Source organism: Martes martes (genome assembly GCF_963455335.1).
Source record: "Martes martes genome assembly, chromosome: 18".
Lineage (NCBI taxonomy): Eukaryota > Metazoa > Chordata > Mammalia > Carnivora > Mustelidae > Martes > Martes martes.
In genome coordinates, this window is record NC_137906.1 from 21,781,477 (window position 1) to 21,798,270 (window position 16,794).

At 53.7% G+C, this 16,794-nt stretch overlaps 1 protein-coding gene across 2 annotated transcripts; it reads right to left on the reverse strand.

The window, feature by feature from the left end:
- Positions 1-903: 903 nt before the first annotated feature.
- Positions 904-9,377, reverse strand: TLCD3B (TLC domain containing 3B; the record flags this gene model as incomplete). Of its 2 annotated transcripts, none has more annotated exons than XM_080829876.1 (5): positions 904-1,191; positions 1,399-1,494; positions 1,932-2,166; positions 4,773-4,856; positions 9,253-9,377. In XM_080829876.1, 5 exons carry the CDS (start codon positions 9,375-9,377, stop codon positions 904-906), a joined length of 828 nt encoding a protein of 275 aa, XP_080686002.1. The 2 variants fall into 2 exon arrangements, with proteins under 2 accessions (XP_080686002.1, XP_080686001.1); XM_080829875.1 differs by lacking the exon at positions 9,253-9,377 and adding an exon at positions 5,744-5,868.
- Positions 9,378-16,794: the final 7,417 nt, after the last annotated feature.

Consider the following 16,794-nt stretch of genomic DNA (forward strand, 5'->3'; position numbering starts at 1 on the left):
GTGCTTTCTACCCCCAGACCCCCCACCCTTCCCCGCACCAAACAACTGGGTGAAGAGGGCCTTGCTGGCGTTCACGCAGATCAGATCGTCTTTATTAGCGGTCTGGAAAGCACCTCCCAGGGTCCCCTGACCCCAGACTGGAGGAAGCCTTGAGAGGTCTGTAGCACCAGGGACATGCCAGGGCCCGAGGGCAAGATGTGCAGCCTAAAGGGGAAGGGACGGGGTGCCCCCTCACCTGCCCCCGGGATTGCTCAGCACTGGGAAGGTGGGGGAGTAGCAGCCACCTCCCTCCCCCCACCCCCAGAGACTAGTATGGATTTGGGCAAATAAATAAAATAAGTAAGATTCCTCAGGCTGGCCTCCCAGAGAGAGGAGCAGTGGAGGCAGCTAGCCCCAAGCAAGGCCTGCGTGGGGGGAGGTTAGTTAGGGTGTCCCCTCCCTCCCGGATGGTGGGGAACTGAGAGGAGTCTGCAGCAGGGGGGCTGGCTGGGATGGCCTTGGCAGCAGGGCCTCCCCCACATTCTCTGAGTCCTGGTCCTCTTGAGTCAGTTTCCCCGCGGCCCTCTAGCCCTCAGTGGATTGGAAGTGATGGCCCCTTCCTCTGTCCTTCGCTTCCCCAGGGCCCCAGGTTTGGTGATGGGAGAAGGGGTGTGCGGGAAGGATTAGCTACCTTCGGCTCAGGCACTGCTGGGAGATGAGACTCCCCTCCCTGCCTGTCACTGGTCCCTGCCCCTCGGCCCCTGAGGGGAGATGCCCTACCCCTTTGCTGTCCACCTGTCAGTCCCGGGGCTGTCAAGGCAAGAGGCTCCTGGCTCCCACACTCTGCCCGGCAGCCCCAAAGCCCCGGCCCCAAGGTAGGGGGTGGGATGGGGCTGGGGAGCGCCCCACCCCCGGGCCCCACCCTCAGTCCTGGGTCTGACAGGGAGAGGGCGGTCGGGAGCCCCGGGGCCGGAAGAGGCGGCAGGCCCCGCGGCAGATGAGGAAGAACCAGTAGAGCTGGGGGGCCAGGAGCAGCGCGGCGCCCAGGTTGATGTGGGCCGGGATGGCGAGGGGCACGGCGAGCAGCGGCAGGCCGGCGTGCCGCCCGTAGGCCCAGTACAGGTAGGGGAAGAGCAGCACCCGGCAGCACAGGAAGCTGATGAGCATCAGGGCCCCGTTCACCTTGTGCAGCAGAGTGTGCTGCTGCTTGTACTGCGGGCGGGCGGGCAGGTGGGCGGGGCGGTCAGAGAGCGGGCGGGGCCCCGACTCCGCCCCCTTCCCCTTCTCTGCCCCCTCCCCGGACCCCGCCTCCCCTGACCCTAGCCTGCAGCCCCTCCCAGACCTGGCCCCTTGAAGAATCCGTGGAGCTCCCTGAAAGTGCCCTCCCCTGAGGCTCACACCCCCGCAGGCCCCTCTCACCTGGATGAGGATCTTGCCAAGGCAGACGAAGGGGGTGCTGACCTCAGCCATCAGCAAGCAGCCTAGAAAGAAATCTCCCTTGCCCTGACGCCACACCTGCGGAGGAGAGGGAGGAACTAGCCTGGCCTCACCCTGGACTCCCTCCCTTCTCTTCTCTGGGGCCACTTTTGGAGATGCTCAACTCGGAAAGTCTGAACACCTGTGTTCACTCTATTCACGGGAAGTCCCATATCCCACCAACCATCCTGCGGGGGGGGGGGGGGGGGCGGGACTCTGTACCTTCTGTTACAGACGAGGGAACTGAGACCAAGAGTCCTGCAACAACGGTTCCCAGGCCCCATGGTTGGGCATATCCAGCCCGGGCCAGGGGATTCCAGACCCTCTCAGTGCTTGGGGCTAGCCTGGTGCTCAGGAAACCCTCTCTGTCCTGGGACTGCCCTGCTGCTGGGGGACCTGGCCACAGGGTTCCCTGGGCTCCTATAGCGCTGGTGTGAGCAGGACAGGGAGCCTTGGCTCTCAGCACCCCGACTCACCACCGACAGCGGGAAGCACACAAGCACCATGACGGCGTGGTGGAGAACCATGAGGAACTCCTTGTGCAGGTAGCCGCGCGCCACGGCCCAGGTGCTGCCCGGGGCTCTGGGCCCCCCTTCATCCCCTCCGTGCCCCTTGACCTGGTGCTTGTGCCAGTGACAGAGGAACATGGCGTAGATGTCATAGATGAAGTAGGGCACGGCGAATTGTGTGTAGGCAGAAGAAAGCCAGTGTCTGTTGGGCAGAGAGAGGGGAGGGGAGATCAGAGAGGAAAGGAGACGGACAGAGCAGTGACCAGGTGCCTGGGTCAGCCCTGGACGTGCCACCGGAGTCAGATCACAAGTGATATTCACACTTGTGGAAGTGTGAGTGGACTCTCGAGATCCGTGGTGGAACCCAAGGGTAGAGGGCAAGAAACTGGCTCAAGGTCAGATGGTCACAACGCTGGTAGGTAGGAGTGCTGGGAATCAAATCCAGACTGTCCGACCTCAGAACCCACCCATTTTTCATATTCATTCATTCATTCATTCCTATTCTCTCTCTCTCTACAATATGGGGAGAAGGGAGGTAGGGAGAAGACACCAAAGGACAGCCGTAGACCACAGGGCAGTGACAGAATGAGAAAGCAAGCTCAGGCAAGATCGGAGAGATAGCTGAGGTTAGGACAAATGACAGCAGAAGAGGCAAAAGCAATGGAGACGGATTGTACTGGCGACATCCATTGACACGCAGGCACTGTTCTAATATCCAAAACCTTTTACATGCCTAAACTTATTCACTCCCCACAGAAACCCTATACAAAGTGGGGTTGGTTACCACCCCCATTTTACAGATGAGGAAACTGAGAGACTAGGTGACTTGGCCAAGGAATAACCAACCATGGGAAGTCTGGCTCCGCTGTCCCTAGAAGATTCGAGACAGGTATCACAGAGAGGCCTCACTGGGGACTTGGTGGTACTGTCAGTGCTGCCTGTTCTGCCTGAATATGGCCCAACCTCTTGTTGTTGTTGGTGGTGGTTTTGTTTTGTTTTTTTTCAGGTACAGCCAAGCATTAAGAAGAAAATGCTGAGCAAAAGGAGCCAAGAAGAGAGAAAGTTCTGTGTACTTTGAGAGTAAACAAAAATGAAAAGTGCACGAATATGCAACATTGCATTTTTCTTCTTGACTCAGCACAATGAGCACTTTCTCTTAAATGCTATAGCCACATGGCAGGTCTGAGGTGGGAGTGCGAGGTCAGGGAACTGGCCCAGCTAGGTGGAGGGATGAAAGCAAAGTCAGCCGGAGTGACGCAGAGAAGGAGCTGAGACCACATAGGAGGAACTGCCCAAGGGAGAAGAGGAATGAGGGTCTGGGGGGAGGCCAGCGAAGGATCGGGTGAGAGGGAGACAGAATCAAACCCTGGAAAGACCAGCCAGCAAAGGGACAGGTAGCCCACTCCAGGAGAGATGGTTTGGGGCAAAGAGAATCTGGGACCCATGCTGGAGCATGGAGAAAGTCAAAAGGGAAAGGGAGCAGCAGCCCAGGTTAGACACGCAGGGCAGGAAAGCAGGGAGAGCCCTGGTAGAAAGGAGTTCAACTGGCCCAGGGGGAGTTGGAGCAGGAGTGGCTGGGAGAGCTAGCCCCAGGGGCCAGTGTGGCTTGGGGGGGGGGAGGGAGGGAGCAGAACCTGAAGGTTCTTAAACCTGAAGAGTTAAACCCGTCCCCACACTCTCAGCAGCTAGGTGTTCAGGAGTAGGAACAGCTGTTGTCCCTGGATTAACCCTGATCTTCCCCACCCACCTGAGGATTACAGGGGAAGGGACAAGAACAGACCCGGGGAGGGGGGTAGGAAATATGAGTGGAAAGGTGACCTCTGTGTGAGAAGGCTCCTCTTAGGTCCAGGGGTGGAGGAGAAGGGCAGAGGGGAAGAGGAAGCCAAGAGTCCCATTGGAATCTGAAGAAAGAGTTAAGTGCCCACTGTGCAAGGGGCAAACTGCTTTGGGCTCATGCAGCTCAATGCCTCCTCAGGGCAGCCCGTCCAGGAAGGGATTGTACCTCACTCCACAGAGAAGGGAACTCATCTGTAGAGAAAGAGGGGTGCCGCCAGGTCAGGGTCCTTCAGAGTGTGCTCCTACCACCCAACAGTCACCAGAGAAGGGGGTCAGGACCGGAAGTTAAGCACGGGGTGTCTGTCTGCAGCACCCCGCCAGGCAATTCTGCAGCCGCCCATGGGTCACCTGGAGCTGGCCCGTCAGCACCACGGACAGGGCCCCTCTCCTTCCTCCTCCCACCCCAGCTCTCAGGCCTGGGTTTTTTTGGCAAGCACCCGGCACTGCAGCAGCAGCCAGTGCCAAATTCTGGCCTCTTCACCCTTCCCCCCCCCCACCCCCCCACGGCCCAACTGTTAGTGGCCTTGTCTCTGTCATCTCGCTCCTCTGTCTCCCTCTTGTGCACGGAGCTGGGACTGGACACCTGGGTTCTGGGAGGGGCAGAGGGGTGAGCCTGGCACGGGAGGGAGGCACCCCCATTGGGGTGCTGGTTAGAAAAGGGGTCTGAGGGATGTAAGGGGGGAGGAAAGGGCACACAGGACTACTATATGAGAGTTGAGGAAGCCTAGGAGCCGCTCTGACAATCCTTTCTGATCCCCTCTCCTTTTCCCCCTGGCTCTGACCTTTAAGGACAGGACATGGATAAATTTATCCCTGGGTGTTGAGTTGCAGCTAATGCAGTTAACTTGCTCAGTCCCAAGTGAAGGGCTTGGGGACCACTGAAGGAGTCCCCTAGAAGACCTGGGGTCCTCGGGAGTTACACGCACACATGGGCTGCGGGAACCTGGGCCAAGTTGGTCTCGTGGCACTTACTGGTCATCAATGACATGCTTGCAGGAAGTGGAGACGATGTAGCCAGCGGTGGAGGCCATGACCGCTTGGACAGAGGACACTAGCCTGGGGAGAAAGAGGGAGCAGAGGTAGAGGAAGGAGACGCAGCCCTTGGTTTCTCTTGTCTTTACTCTCCAGTTCCTGTGCCTCGGGCCACTGTCTGCCCATCTCTGCCTGAGGGCGGCTTGCCCGGGGCTCACCCCCCACCTCAAGCTCCGGGACCTGTCCTGCTGCTGCTGCTCAGCACACCCCGCTCCTCGCTGCTGTCTTCCTTCCCTTGGTCATTTGTGGACACCGAGTAGTCCTCCTCTAAGGAAGACACCATGGAGGTCATCTTGAGATGAGACAATGCTGTTAACAAGGTGTTTTCCTTGGGAGGGTCAGGACAGGGACAGCACTGGATGGCAAGGAGGTACCCCAGGCCTGTTCTCACAGCGCTCGGCCATCCAGCCACCATGACACTCCTTGGTGACCCCAAATTCCCCCAGCCACTTTCCCGCTCACTCTTTGACTGTCCCCACGCTCCCCTCCCCGACTCTGGCCCTCGTTCCAGCTGGTACAGAGTTCTACTGTTCACTCCTCTGTCCCTTGTACCCCCAAACATGTGCCCTGACTAATACACAGCTCGCTGCCCCTTGCCTTATTCCCTAATATCTTATAGGAATGTTTTAGTCACATGCTGGTCCTGTTTTGGAGGGTGGGAGGGTGAATGGGGGAGAGGAAAGAAAAGCAGTCTGGATACTAGTAGACCAGATGGCTGGGCTTGAACGAGGTCTCCTGGGACAGTGAGTAAGGCAGCGAGGGGGGCAGGAAGCTTGGAGGTAAATCCCACCAACCACTTCAGGAACCCCCAGTCCCTAATGGGCCAAGGGTCCAGGGAAGGACTGGGGTACTTTCCACCCCTATAATGCCTGAGAAGGGGAGAGGAGCCGAGGGGAAGGGATGCAGTTTACCTGGCTGAGACAATGACCGCGTCAGCCTCCTCCCAGCGCAGCTGGGGCAGCCGCTGGAGCGTGTTCTTGGAGAGGAGGAAGAGTCCGGGGAATACCACCCCCCCAGCCACCATTGGGGTCAGCATGGTGGCTCAGGCCACGGGCAGGGAGGCTGGCGGCCGTGAGGGGACAGGGAGGCCAAGCTGAAGGGAGTTAGAGGTGGAGAAGGGACACCAAGCCAGGGAGGGAGAGAGAAAAAGAAAAAGGGGCACAAAGGGGACAGGGCGGGGACGGGATGGGGCAGGCGAGTCAGACCAGAGGAAGGGAGAAAGGGAGTTAAATGAGACTGGGGAAATGGGGAGAGACTGGGTAAAGGGAGGATCTGGGAAAGGGAGCGGGAGGAAGCTGGCCAGAGGGCTGGAAGCGAGGCAGGAGGAGAGGACTTGATAAGAGGACAGACAGGGAGAGGGTACCGGAGGAGGAAGAAGATGCGGGTGGGGGAGGGGAGGGAGAGAAGAGGCAGGTGGGGAGGGGGGGCTTACGTGGAGAGGCTGGGAGGACCCGAGAAGGCGGGGTGGGACTGTGGTGCCAGCCCTGGGAGGGAGGGAGAGAGGGAGGGAGGGAGGAAGGAGGGAGGGAGACAAGAGGAGCGGCCGGGCAAGTGGTCAGCGGTCAGCACTGCTCTCCCGCCTCTCACTGCCGCCACGGTCCCCGCCGCCCGGCCCGGAGGCTGCACGGGGCATTATAGAGAGTTCCTGCCCAGCCCCCTGCCCCCTCGGTGGGGAGGGGGAGGGGGAGGGGGAGACACCAGCTTGGGGAGGGCGGGGGAGGGGTGGGGAATGATGGCACCGACCAGACACCAAGAAACCGGACCTGCAGCAGCGTCTCCCCATGCAGCTCTGAGCCACAGCAGCGGCTGCGACAGAGATGGGGGGGAGCAGAGAAAGAGGGAGGGGGAGGCCCTTAAAGAGACAGCAGCTGCGGCACAGGGGGCTGCTGGGGACATGGGCCAAGGGAGGGTTGGTTCTCCTGTTGGGGAGGAAGGTGCCCCTGGGGTCTGGCCAGCTTGGAGGGGGCTCGGAGCCCCCAATGGGGGCTGGACCCTGTTTCCCACCAGCACATTTCAAATGCCTGCCATTTCTTCCTCTGCCAGTGCCTCCCAATGCTTGCTCCTCAGTGGTCTGCTGGGGTCCCAGGTCAGGGGCCACTCCAGCAGAGAGAAAAAGGGTTCCTTGGAGGAGAGAGAGAGACAAAGTGGTGCAGCTTGCTGTCTCTGAAGGATGAGTTTAAGGACTGGATGAGAATAAAAACACCTCAACACAGCCTCCTTCGGGCTCAGAGACCCCCCACATCCTTTACTCCAATGGGAAGGAGGAAAACTAGAAGGTATGGGTGACGTGCCTCTAGGTCCCATCTTGGCTGCGAGCCTGTCCTGTGATCTTGTCTAACATTTGCAAAGCACCTGTCCTGCTTTAACAGGTCAAGGAGTGGTCCTGAAGCCCTCGGTGGCCCTCCCCAAGGTCACATAGTTAGGAGAGGCAGGAGCCCTCCCATGCTGGGTATCTGAGTCGATGCGGGGTTTGAAGAGGGTGAGGAAAACTTGCCTCTCTGAAAACCCACCTGGAATGGGAGGATGTTCCTGCCCCTGTCCCTCAGGCTGCCTGGCCTTTCCTGGCCTCCCCTAAGCACTGGTCACATTCTTTTCCTTCAGGGGTATTATCTTCCAGTCTCCCCTTCCTCGGCGGGGGCGGGGGGCTTCATAGAATAGTAGTTTCCCCTGTGGGAAAGGACCCCAGGGATTTGCTGGTTCAAACTTCTCATTCAACTGTGAGGAAACTGAGGCACAGTGACTTAGCCAGGGTCATGCTGCATGTCCATCCAAGGCCCTGCTGGAACCCCACTGGGGCTCTGAGCTGCTTCTTGGAATTTGGCCTTCCTGTCGTGAACCCCACTGTCCTCCAGACTTCTGCATGATGTGGAGCCTGTACCCAAAACGTACTTTGGTTTCCAGGCCTATCCTATGGTACACTTCAATAAGCAACCCTGCGGGGGCGCCTGGGTGGCTCAGTAGGTTAAAGCCTCTGCCTGCAGCTCAGGTCAGGATCCCAGGGTCCTGGGATTGAGCCCGCATCAGGTTCTCTGCTCAGCAGGGAGCCTGCTTCCCTCTCTCTCTCTCTGCCTGCCTCTCTGCCTACTTGTGATCCCTGCCAAATAAATAAAATCCTTAAAAGATTAAAAAAAAAAAAAGCAACCCCGCAATTTGTCTTTGCCTGTCCAAAGACCTTTCCCTTTGCTCCCCAAAAGAGGTGCAAAAGGCTGGATTTGCAATTTTGTGCTGCCCTCTAGTGGCACGCAGAAGGAACAGACCCTGAGAGGTCTCTAGCCTTTGTCCGAAGAAGTTAGGGACAACATAGAGATAATAGTGGCCCTAGCTTCTTGACCTCAAGGCTTCCCCTAAGAGGGGGGAAAAGGACCCAACTTCTTCTTCTTTTTTTTTAAAGATTTATTTATTTATTTATTTATTTATTTGACAGACAGAGATCACAAGTAGTCAGAGAGGCAGTCAGAGAGAGAGGAGGAAGCAGGCTCCCTGCTGAGCAGAGAGCCCAATGTGGGGCTTGATCCCAGGACCCTGGGATCATGACCCGAGCTGAAGGCAGAGGCCTTAACCCACTGAGCCACCCAGGCGCCCCAGGACCCAACTTCTTAAGTGTTTACTACGTGCTGGGCAAGAGGCAAGGTAGTTTATGTTCATTCTTAATTTAATCTTCCCAGGTGGCAATACCTGTTTTATAGACAAGAAACGGGCTCAGAAATTTAAGGGAGGGGAAAAAATTTTTTAAAAACTTGCCCAAGACAACACAGCTATGGGAACTGGCAAAACTGGATAGCTCCAAAGAACAAAGTTGAGTTTGGGGGGAGGGTGGGTGATCATAGGGCTTCTTATCTACTTGATTCAGGACTACAAACCTGGTCAAGTCATGGCTTCTCTTTGGATGACATGAATTACAGCAGACAGAGACACTTTCCTGTCTTCCAGGAATCCGCCTAGACACACACGTAAACTCTGCCTTCCGCCCGCTCCCTCTCCCTCCGGTTTCCATGATAGCTCATGTATATATTAAGCTATGGTGAACAGGTCAAAAATTGGCAGCGGAAGGGCCCAATCCAGCCCACAAACACACTTTGTTTAGCCATATGGTGTTGCCAGGATAGTATTTTCTTAAATTCTAACTTATTTGTCCGTGTTTGAAAATTAGGAGATCTCACATCAAATCTCAACTTCTTTTAAGAAAGAATCAGGTCAGACAACATGGAGCCCCCATTCTACCTCCGTAATGTTTGGTTGGAGTCGACCAGCTGCTGCCCCATGGATGGGCTAAGTGTGGAGTCGTCAAGCTCGCCAGGCATCCCCACAGAGCCTACAGCCTTGTTCCCGCTTCTGCTCTCACCACTAACTCTTCCTGAAAGCAGGAGCCCAGTTCCACCAGCCCTGGCATAGGAAGGATGCCCTCACCCTGCCCTCTTACTTGGACGCCACCGAAACAGCCTCCGCTCTCTCCATTCGAAGGTTGGAGTGGCTCTGCAGGCCCCAGCAGAGGACAGTGAAGCTCAGTGGGAAGAAAACGCAGCCCAGTACAAAGAACAGGGCCATGTCTGTCTGGGGTAGAGAAGGTGAGAAAAGATGGGCATGAGAACACACAGTGTCCCTCAGACCCGAAGACTCCCTCCACCCTGATTACTCAACACCCCATGGGATCCATCCATCTGTAAGCCATCAGGCGTTGCTCTCCCCTAATCTCTTTGGGATCTTTTTTTTTTTCTTTTAAAGATTTTATTTATTTATTTGAGAGGGAGAGAGAAAGCATGACCAGGTAGGGTGGAAAGCAGAAGGAGAGGGAGAAGCAGACTCCCCCCTGAGCCGGAAGCCCAAGGTGGGGCTCAATCCCAAAATCCCAGGACTAGGAAATCATGACCTCAACTCAAGGCAGACGGTTAGCTGACTGAGCCATCCATGTGCTCCTCTTTGGGACCTTTATTTCACTTTAAATATCCCTCATCCAGGACAGTTGGACATCCTGATTTTTTTTTTTTTCTAATCAACCGATTACGACAATTTCATTTTCTCCCTGTAATCCCTGGTGCTGGTCTACACTTCCCAATCCATCTCACACCTTAAAATTTCTTCTCTTCATCCTTCAACCCTAAAGATGTGTGCCTGCTCCTTCTTAGGAACTCCACCCTACCCCATCCTCTGCCCTCCCCCAAGCTCTTCCCTTCACCTCTCCCTTCTCCTGCGTTCTCACCTCGAGGGGCAAGGTGGAGGCTACAGAGGGAGGCTGGTGATTCTCCCCAGCACCCAGAACTCAGAAAAAGGAAAGAGGGTGTTCAAATTATAAAGATATTTGAAATTTAAAAATAATACTTCTTAAAAAAGAAAAACCAAGGCATTATTCCATTAACAAAGAAAAAAAAGAAAGAAAGAAAGAAACAACGCAACCCCTGAAAACATACATATTTACATATATGTTATTTTTGTCTGGAAGAGCCTCCCCTCCCATCCACTGCAGGGAGGGGAGGGGTGCAAAAGGCCCAGGGGTGATGCAGGGAGTTGGGGCCCGCCATCCTGCATCTTTTAGGTAGCTTTGAGGGGACCTTCTTTCAGGACACAAGGAGGGTGTCAAACTGCAAGGGCACGAGGCTGAGGCAGCTGGGCGGAGGCAGTTGAAGAGGGCGGGAACACCTCGCTCCCATTGGTGGGCGGGTGGACGGTTTAGAACAGGCTCTCCCCCCATTGGTCCACCTCTTGAAACATGCGCCCTATCATATGTTTCCTGGCAGAGCAGCCTCCTCTGGCGGGGGTGGGCTGTGCGGGGCTTTCTAACGCAGAACTGACCAATTAGAATTCGTCGCTGGCTCGATGGACAGTTTCATTTCAGGCAGAGCTGAAAAAGGAGTGAGGAAAAGGTGCGAGGGGGAGAATACGAACACCCTAGGACTCGTGGCTTTAAAAGGCAGTACAGTATAGGATAATAGTTAAGTTGGCAATTTCTAGGGTGGGACCATCTGGGCTTCAAAATCAGACTGCGGATAATAAAAGAAACTGACTGTATGCCTCCATTTGGATGAAGTTCAAAATGGGCAGAAAATCTTTGGTGGAAAATCAGACTAGCACTTAACTTGGTGGGGAGCTACTGACTGAGGGGAGACCCCAGCGAGCCTTCTGAAGTGTTGGGAATGCCCTTATTTTGATCAGGAGTGTACACATAGGTAAGCGTGCCCAAGGCGTACCCTTAGAATGTGTGCATTTTATTTAAATGAAGCTGGAATTAATTTTTAAAATGCTAAACAAATTTAGGCTCTTCCATTCCCTGAATGATGGTGGGCCAATCTCTGTGGACCTCAATTCTTCATCTGTGAAGCTGGTATAAAATGAAACCAGGTCATTAAATGATACTTACAGAACATTTACTATGGGCCAGACACTGATCTGAGTGCTTACAAATAACTCATTTCCCCATTAGCAGAGGAACAGCTTTGCGGGTTGTGTATTATTGTGCCTATTTTAAAGAGATGGGAAAACAGAGGCACAGAGAGGTTTGGTACCTTGTCCAAGGTCACACAGGAAGAGAATGAGGATTTTTAAAATCCTATTTTCTGACTGCATTGGTCTCTATAATTTTTTTAAACTCTTTTTAAAAAAGATTTTATTTATTTATTTGACAGACAGAGATCACAAGTAGGCAGAGAGGCAGGCAGAGAGAGAGGGGGAAGCAGGCTCCCTGCTGAGCAGAAAGCCCCATGAGGGGCTCGATCCCAGGACCCCGGGGTCATGACCTGAGCCAAAGGCAGAGGCTTTAACCCACTGAGCCACCTAGGCGCCCCTGTTTTTGTTTATTGTTTTTAAGATTTTATTTATTTATTTGAGAGAGAAAGAGAGCACAAACAGGGGGGAGGGGCAGACAGAAGGGAGCAGAGGGAGAAGGAGAAGCAGACTCCCCACTGAGCAGGGAGCCTGACCCCAGGACCCTGCCACAAGATAAAATTGTTAAAGATGAAGCCTTTAGTGGCCTAATTAAACATTCTTCCAACCATCTTCTCCTCACCATCTGAAGAGGACCCCTTGCCCTGACTGCATAACCCATTGTGGATAACAACTCAAGTTGGAAAAATTTGGTTTAGAGCAGTGTTTCCCCACCTTTTTTCCACCATTGTTCTCCCCTAAGCAGCCTTTTTGAGACATTTTGTTTCCTAATCACCACTCATCATGAAATTTTGATAACACAGATATACTGCATATCTGTGCTTAGTATACTAAAAAGAGGGGTTTTTTTGGTTTGGTTTGGTTTGGTTTTTTTTGCCACGGAGAACCTATTTGTGTCCCCATGGGGGCGATATTAGCCCTGTGAAGATCCATTAGAGCCACCATACCCACTCAGGTTCTGAGCCGGAACACCCGAACACACCATCTCAACATCCAATGAAACACTGTTGGTCCCATTTCACAGACGCACGTGGCTAGACGTTGCATTAATTATCGAGGACCGAAATGGCTGGTAAATGCATTAGGAATCCAGAGACCTACGGAGATCCTAGCTCAGCCACTTAATTATCTTCTTCAAAACTGTGCTTTCTCACACAGAACATGGTGGGATTGGTCCAAAGAGGTCTTCTCTAAACCTCAGGGTTTGGTTTGTCTGTTTGTTTTTGCCCTATTTGACCAGATAATAGCAAATATCTGTACAGTGCATACTAGCCCTATACATAAAGTAGCTAATGGGGTCGTCGCAATAACCTAAGGAGGAGATACTAAAGATTTATAACCTAAATAACCTAATAACCTAAAGATTATTACTTTCCATTTACAGAGAGAAAATCGAGGCACAGAGAGGTTGCGTGATTTGCTCAAGGTCACAGAGGCAGTTAAGTGGCATAGCTAGGATTTGAACCCAGTAGTCTGATTGGCAGAGTACCCCACTCCTAACCACACACTTGAAAAGGAAACTCTTTATCACTACTGAAAATAGAATACCAGTATCACTTGCGTAAATAGAAGGTAACAAAAAAATTAATACAATGAAAAAAAAAAGTGTTCTAACCTTCTAGCTAGATACTTTCACCTGCTAGGAATTCTGAGCTGGAGGCCTGCACTCTGTTAAAGACAAGACAGGGCAAGATAAGCCCGGATAGAGAGGTGTTAAAGGGCTTCTGGCAGCAAAATGAGACATGCTCCTGGAATAATCAGAAGTGTTGAAGAGGAACTGGAAAGAGGATAGCTTGCGCGCGCACACTCGCGCGAACGCTGTCCTACAATGGGTGTAGAGTGTAAAATAAACCCCAGATCGGACGCGTTCCACGCACCGTGATCCCTTGTCAGGGCGTTCTAGGGGTGCCTGAACTCCCCGGAGGAGGAGGGGAGGCCGCGCCAGTTCTGGGGGGCGGAGCGGGGGGCGGGGAGCAGCCCTTGGGACCGCGCCCAAGGAGAGGGGCCGTGTGGGTGGCCCTCCCCCAGGTGCCCGTCCAGGGACTCTGGCTGTTTTCCACCCCAGCCTGGCTCCCCAAAGGAGTCTCTCACCCCTACGTGGTCCTAATACACCTGTCACACAATTCACGGCGGGGGGCGGGGGGGTTGGAGTTTACCGGTTCCTGCTACTCCAGGCTCCTATGTCCAAATGCTGTCTTGGGCATCCTCTCCGCCTGGGTTCTCGGAGCGTTGGCCCTGAGAGGCGGGCGTGCAGGTGTGGTATCACCGAAGGCCGTGAATAAGTAAACAATAAGCAGCCAGAAGTGGCCTGTTTCCCACATGATACCCAGGGAAGGGTCCAATTCCCCCTACCCGCGCTCTGGGGAGAGTCGCACCCAGTGTGCCAGAGCATTTATTATTTAGTACTTTTATTGTACCTGTTGCAGGCTAGGCACTATTCTAAGCGAGTCCAGTCCCACCCTTTACCTGTGCAGTAGAAAAAGTGGAGGGGCCCCATAGGAGAGTGGAATGAGAAAATGAAGAGTCTGGCCAGGCCCTTTTGTCTCCCATAGACTGGCTGTGTGATCTTGGTCAAGTGTCAGAACCTCTCTGAGCCTCAGTTGTATACACACCAAGTTCCGTGGCCTGGGCTCAAATCCTAGCTTTGCATGAGGAGAACTCTTGCAAGTGATTTCTTGCTGCTTAACATAAGGATAGGGACAGGAGCAGTCTCCTCTCTCCCTCTGGCTGCTAGGATGAGTGAATGAGATGTGTGTAAAGCACAGTTCCTATGTGGGCCCTTGTAAATCTGTGATATGCGTTCCGAGTTGTTCTGGTTCTTTTTTTTTCATGAGCCCTTGTTTTATGCTGGGGACATACCTTTCCTCCAATCATCACGAGCCCTTTTGGATCTTAGGTGATCCCTACTTTCAGGATGAGCGAGACTCAGGCTCGGTGAGGTCAGCTGACTTGCCCAGGGTCACACAGATACACAGTGGCACAATTAGAATCCATTGCCTGTCCTAAAATTCTTTTTCAACCCGGTCAGGATTCTTTTCCATCCATAAAATGGGAGTAATGAGGGGCACCTGGGTGGTTCTGCCTGTTAAGTGTCTGCCTTCGGCTCTGGTCATGATCTCAGCGTTCTGGGGTGGAGCCCCTGCATCAGGCTCCCTGCTCAGTGGGGAGTCTCCTTCTCCCTCTACCTCTGCCTCTCCCCTACCCCCTGCTCCTACTCTCTCTCTCTCTCAAATAAATAAATAAAACCTTTTAAAAATTAAAATAAAATTAAAGTAAGATGGAAATAATGGTTCATGCCACTCAGGTCTGCTGTTAGGATTAAATAAGATAAAGTCTGGGAGAAGGGCTTGACTGGTGCTTACTCTAGCTCTGCTCACCCTGACTTCTTATTCTCTGGGAGTGACTACCTGAGCACAGGCCTTTCATTTTCCTAAAAGGATGCTGATAACCTCCTCTTAGTCTCTGGGAGGCAATATCGTCTGATGTCCACAGGATGGGTGGAAAGTCTAAGATCAAAATCGGAGCAGCCGGGTTCTGTTCCCATGCCTGCAGGCAGGCCTGGCTGGGTGTCTCTCACCTCCTGGGTGTTCGGTGGGTCTCAGATCTCCTGCCCGCTCCGTAAGGACTGAGAGCCCATCATCTTTTTCTCTCCTTCCTGGGGGCTGAGCAAAACGCCACATAGTCCTATCTGACATCTCTAGCTTTAACCCTCGGAGGGAGAGGGAGACCTTGTGGTTGTGCGGCCATCATGAAGTCAGTTTCTCCCTGCCTCCAGCAAATGGTGTGATGTGGGCAGAAGTGGCCTTGGCAAAGTGGGTGTGTACATCACCCGTCCTATTGGTTTGTCTCGCCCAGAGGAGGCCCGGTGTGCTGTCCACCATCCTACATAATGTATGAGCCGTGGTAGGAACAGAGTACCATCAGCAGTGAGTCTGACCACTGCAGGCCATGGACGTGTCCAGAGGCCTTGCCAAGGCTGACGTCTCTCTGTTGGCAGGAACAGCCAGAGGGAGGGAGTCTGTGTCACCTGAGGCCTTTCCTGGGGCTGTGGTGGGAACTGGCCTCGTCTTGGGCCTCAGGATTCTGCAAAGAATACAGGGCAGACAAGAAGACGGCCCCAGGAAGGCAATCTGACTCTAGAGGCAACAGTGGTGACACTGGGGAGAGCTAGCCTCCAGTCTCCTGGGTCTGAAGCTCCCTCTGAGAGGCCTGGGGGTGGCAGTGCGATGGTGGGTGGGACTCTGCTAGTGTGGCTGAAGGTGAGAAGGGAGATTTGGCACAAACCCTGGCAATTTCTGGGGTTGCCTCGTGGTGCCAGAAATCCCCAGGGAGAGCAGCAGAGCCGAGGTACGTTTGGGCGGAGGCCATGGACAAAGGTGGGTATATGGTGTTACTGCTGATGTGGGAAACAAAGGCGGAAGAAAAATTATTAAATTTCCTACAGCCTGTCGACAAGTCCTTGAGACAGGCAGAGTGACATTCCTCTAGGGACTCAACTGCCTCGAGGGCAAAAGGCAATCTTAGCCCACCCCCCACCTCCCGGGATCCTGTAAGCCTACTTTAACATTCAAAAATTCTTTGGGAAGCTTCCTTTATCTCTGAGTCCCCCAAGATGCATGTTGGCAATCATCCTCCGAGCATATCGCCCATGGATATACAGCTGAAGGGTCTCATGCTTAACGTTTTATTAGACGGCATAAATGACCTTTTCCCAACAACAGCTGGCTCAAGGTCCTGGAAACCTTGCTTCCAAAATTCCTTAGAGACTTAAGCTATCCCAGGCCCCCTCCCAACTTGAAAGTATAGAATGGGCCACTCCTCATGACCCCAGTGCAGCTCTTTCTGCCCACAGGTCCTGTCCCCGTGCTTGAATAAAATCACTTTTTGCACTAAAGATGCCTCAAGAATTCTTTCTTGGCCATAGGCTTGGAACTCTAACATTTTTTTCCTACATCACTGTTTTCAGGGGACATGCTCAGATGCAGGAATTGTGGATGAAGCCCGAGTCCTCTGTGTGCTTACGTGAGCATACAGAGTGCAATCATGTATGTGTAGATCCCAAAAGGGCAGGAATGCAAGTGGGGCGTCCAGGTGGCTTGTGAGCCAGGGGAGGACTAGGGCATCTCGGTAATAACCCTTTCTTGGTGGATGGCACCGGATTTGATTCATTCATGGAATCAGCTGAGTACTTGCTGGAGGCCCCCAAGATCCTACCAACTGCCAGGGATTGGGATACGGGAATGAAGCGGATCCAGGCACCTGCCATCTAACCGTCTAACGGGGAGCCAGGCACCAAAGGGGAGAATTCAAAAACCTTGTCATCAGGGCTGGAATAAGCTTGTATATTAATCAGGTGCCCAAAGCAGCCACTTCTGCTGTGGTTGGCAGTAGGCGGGGAGACCTCCCTGAGGCAAAATCCCACATAGGCTTGAAGGATGAGGGGAAGGGTGTTGTTCTAGCAGATGGAACAGTATCTGCAAATGCGTGGAGCTATGGAAACCTTTGCACTGGCTCGGGAGCCTTGCCCAGATCCTATCAAGGAAGATTAGAAGAATGTGGAACGCAGAACAGTCTGACTTGTTTACAG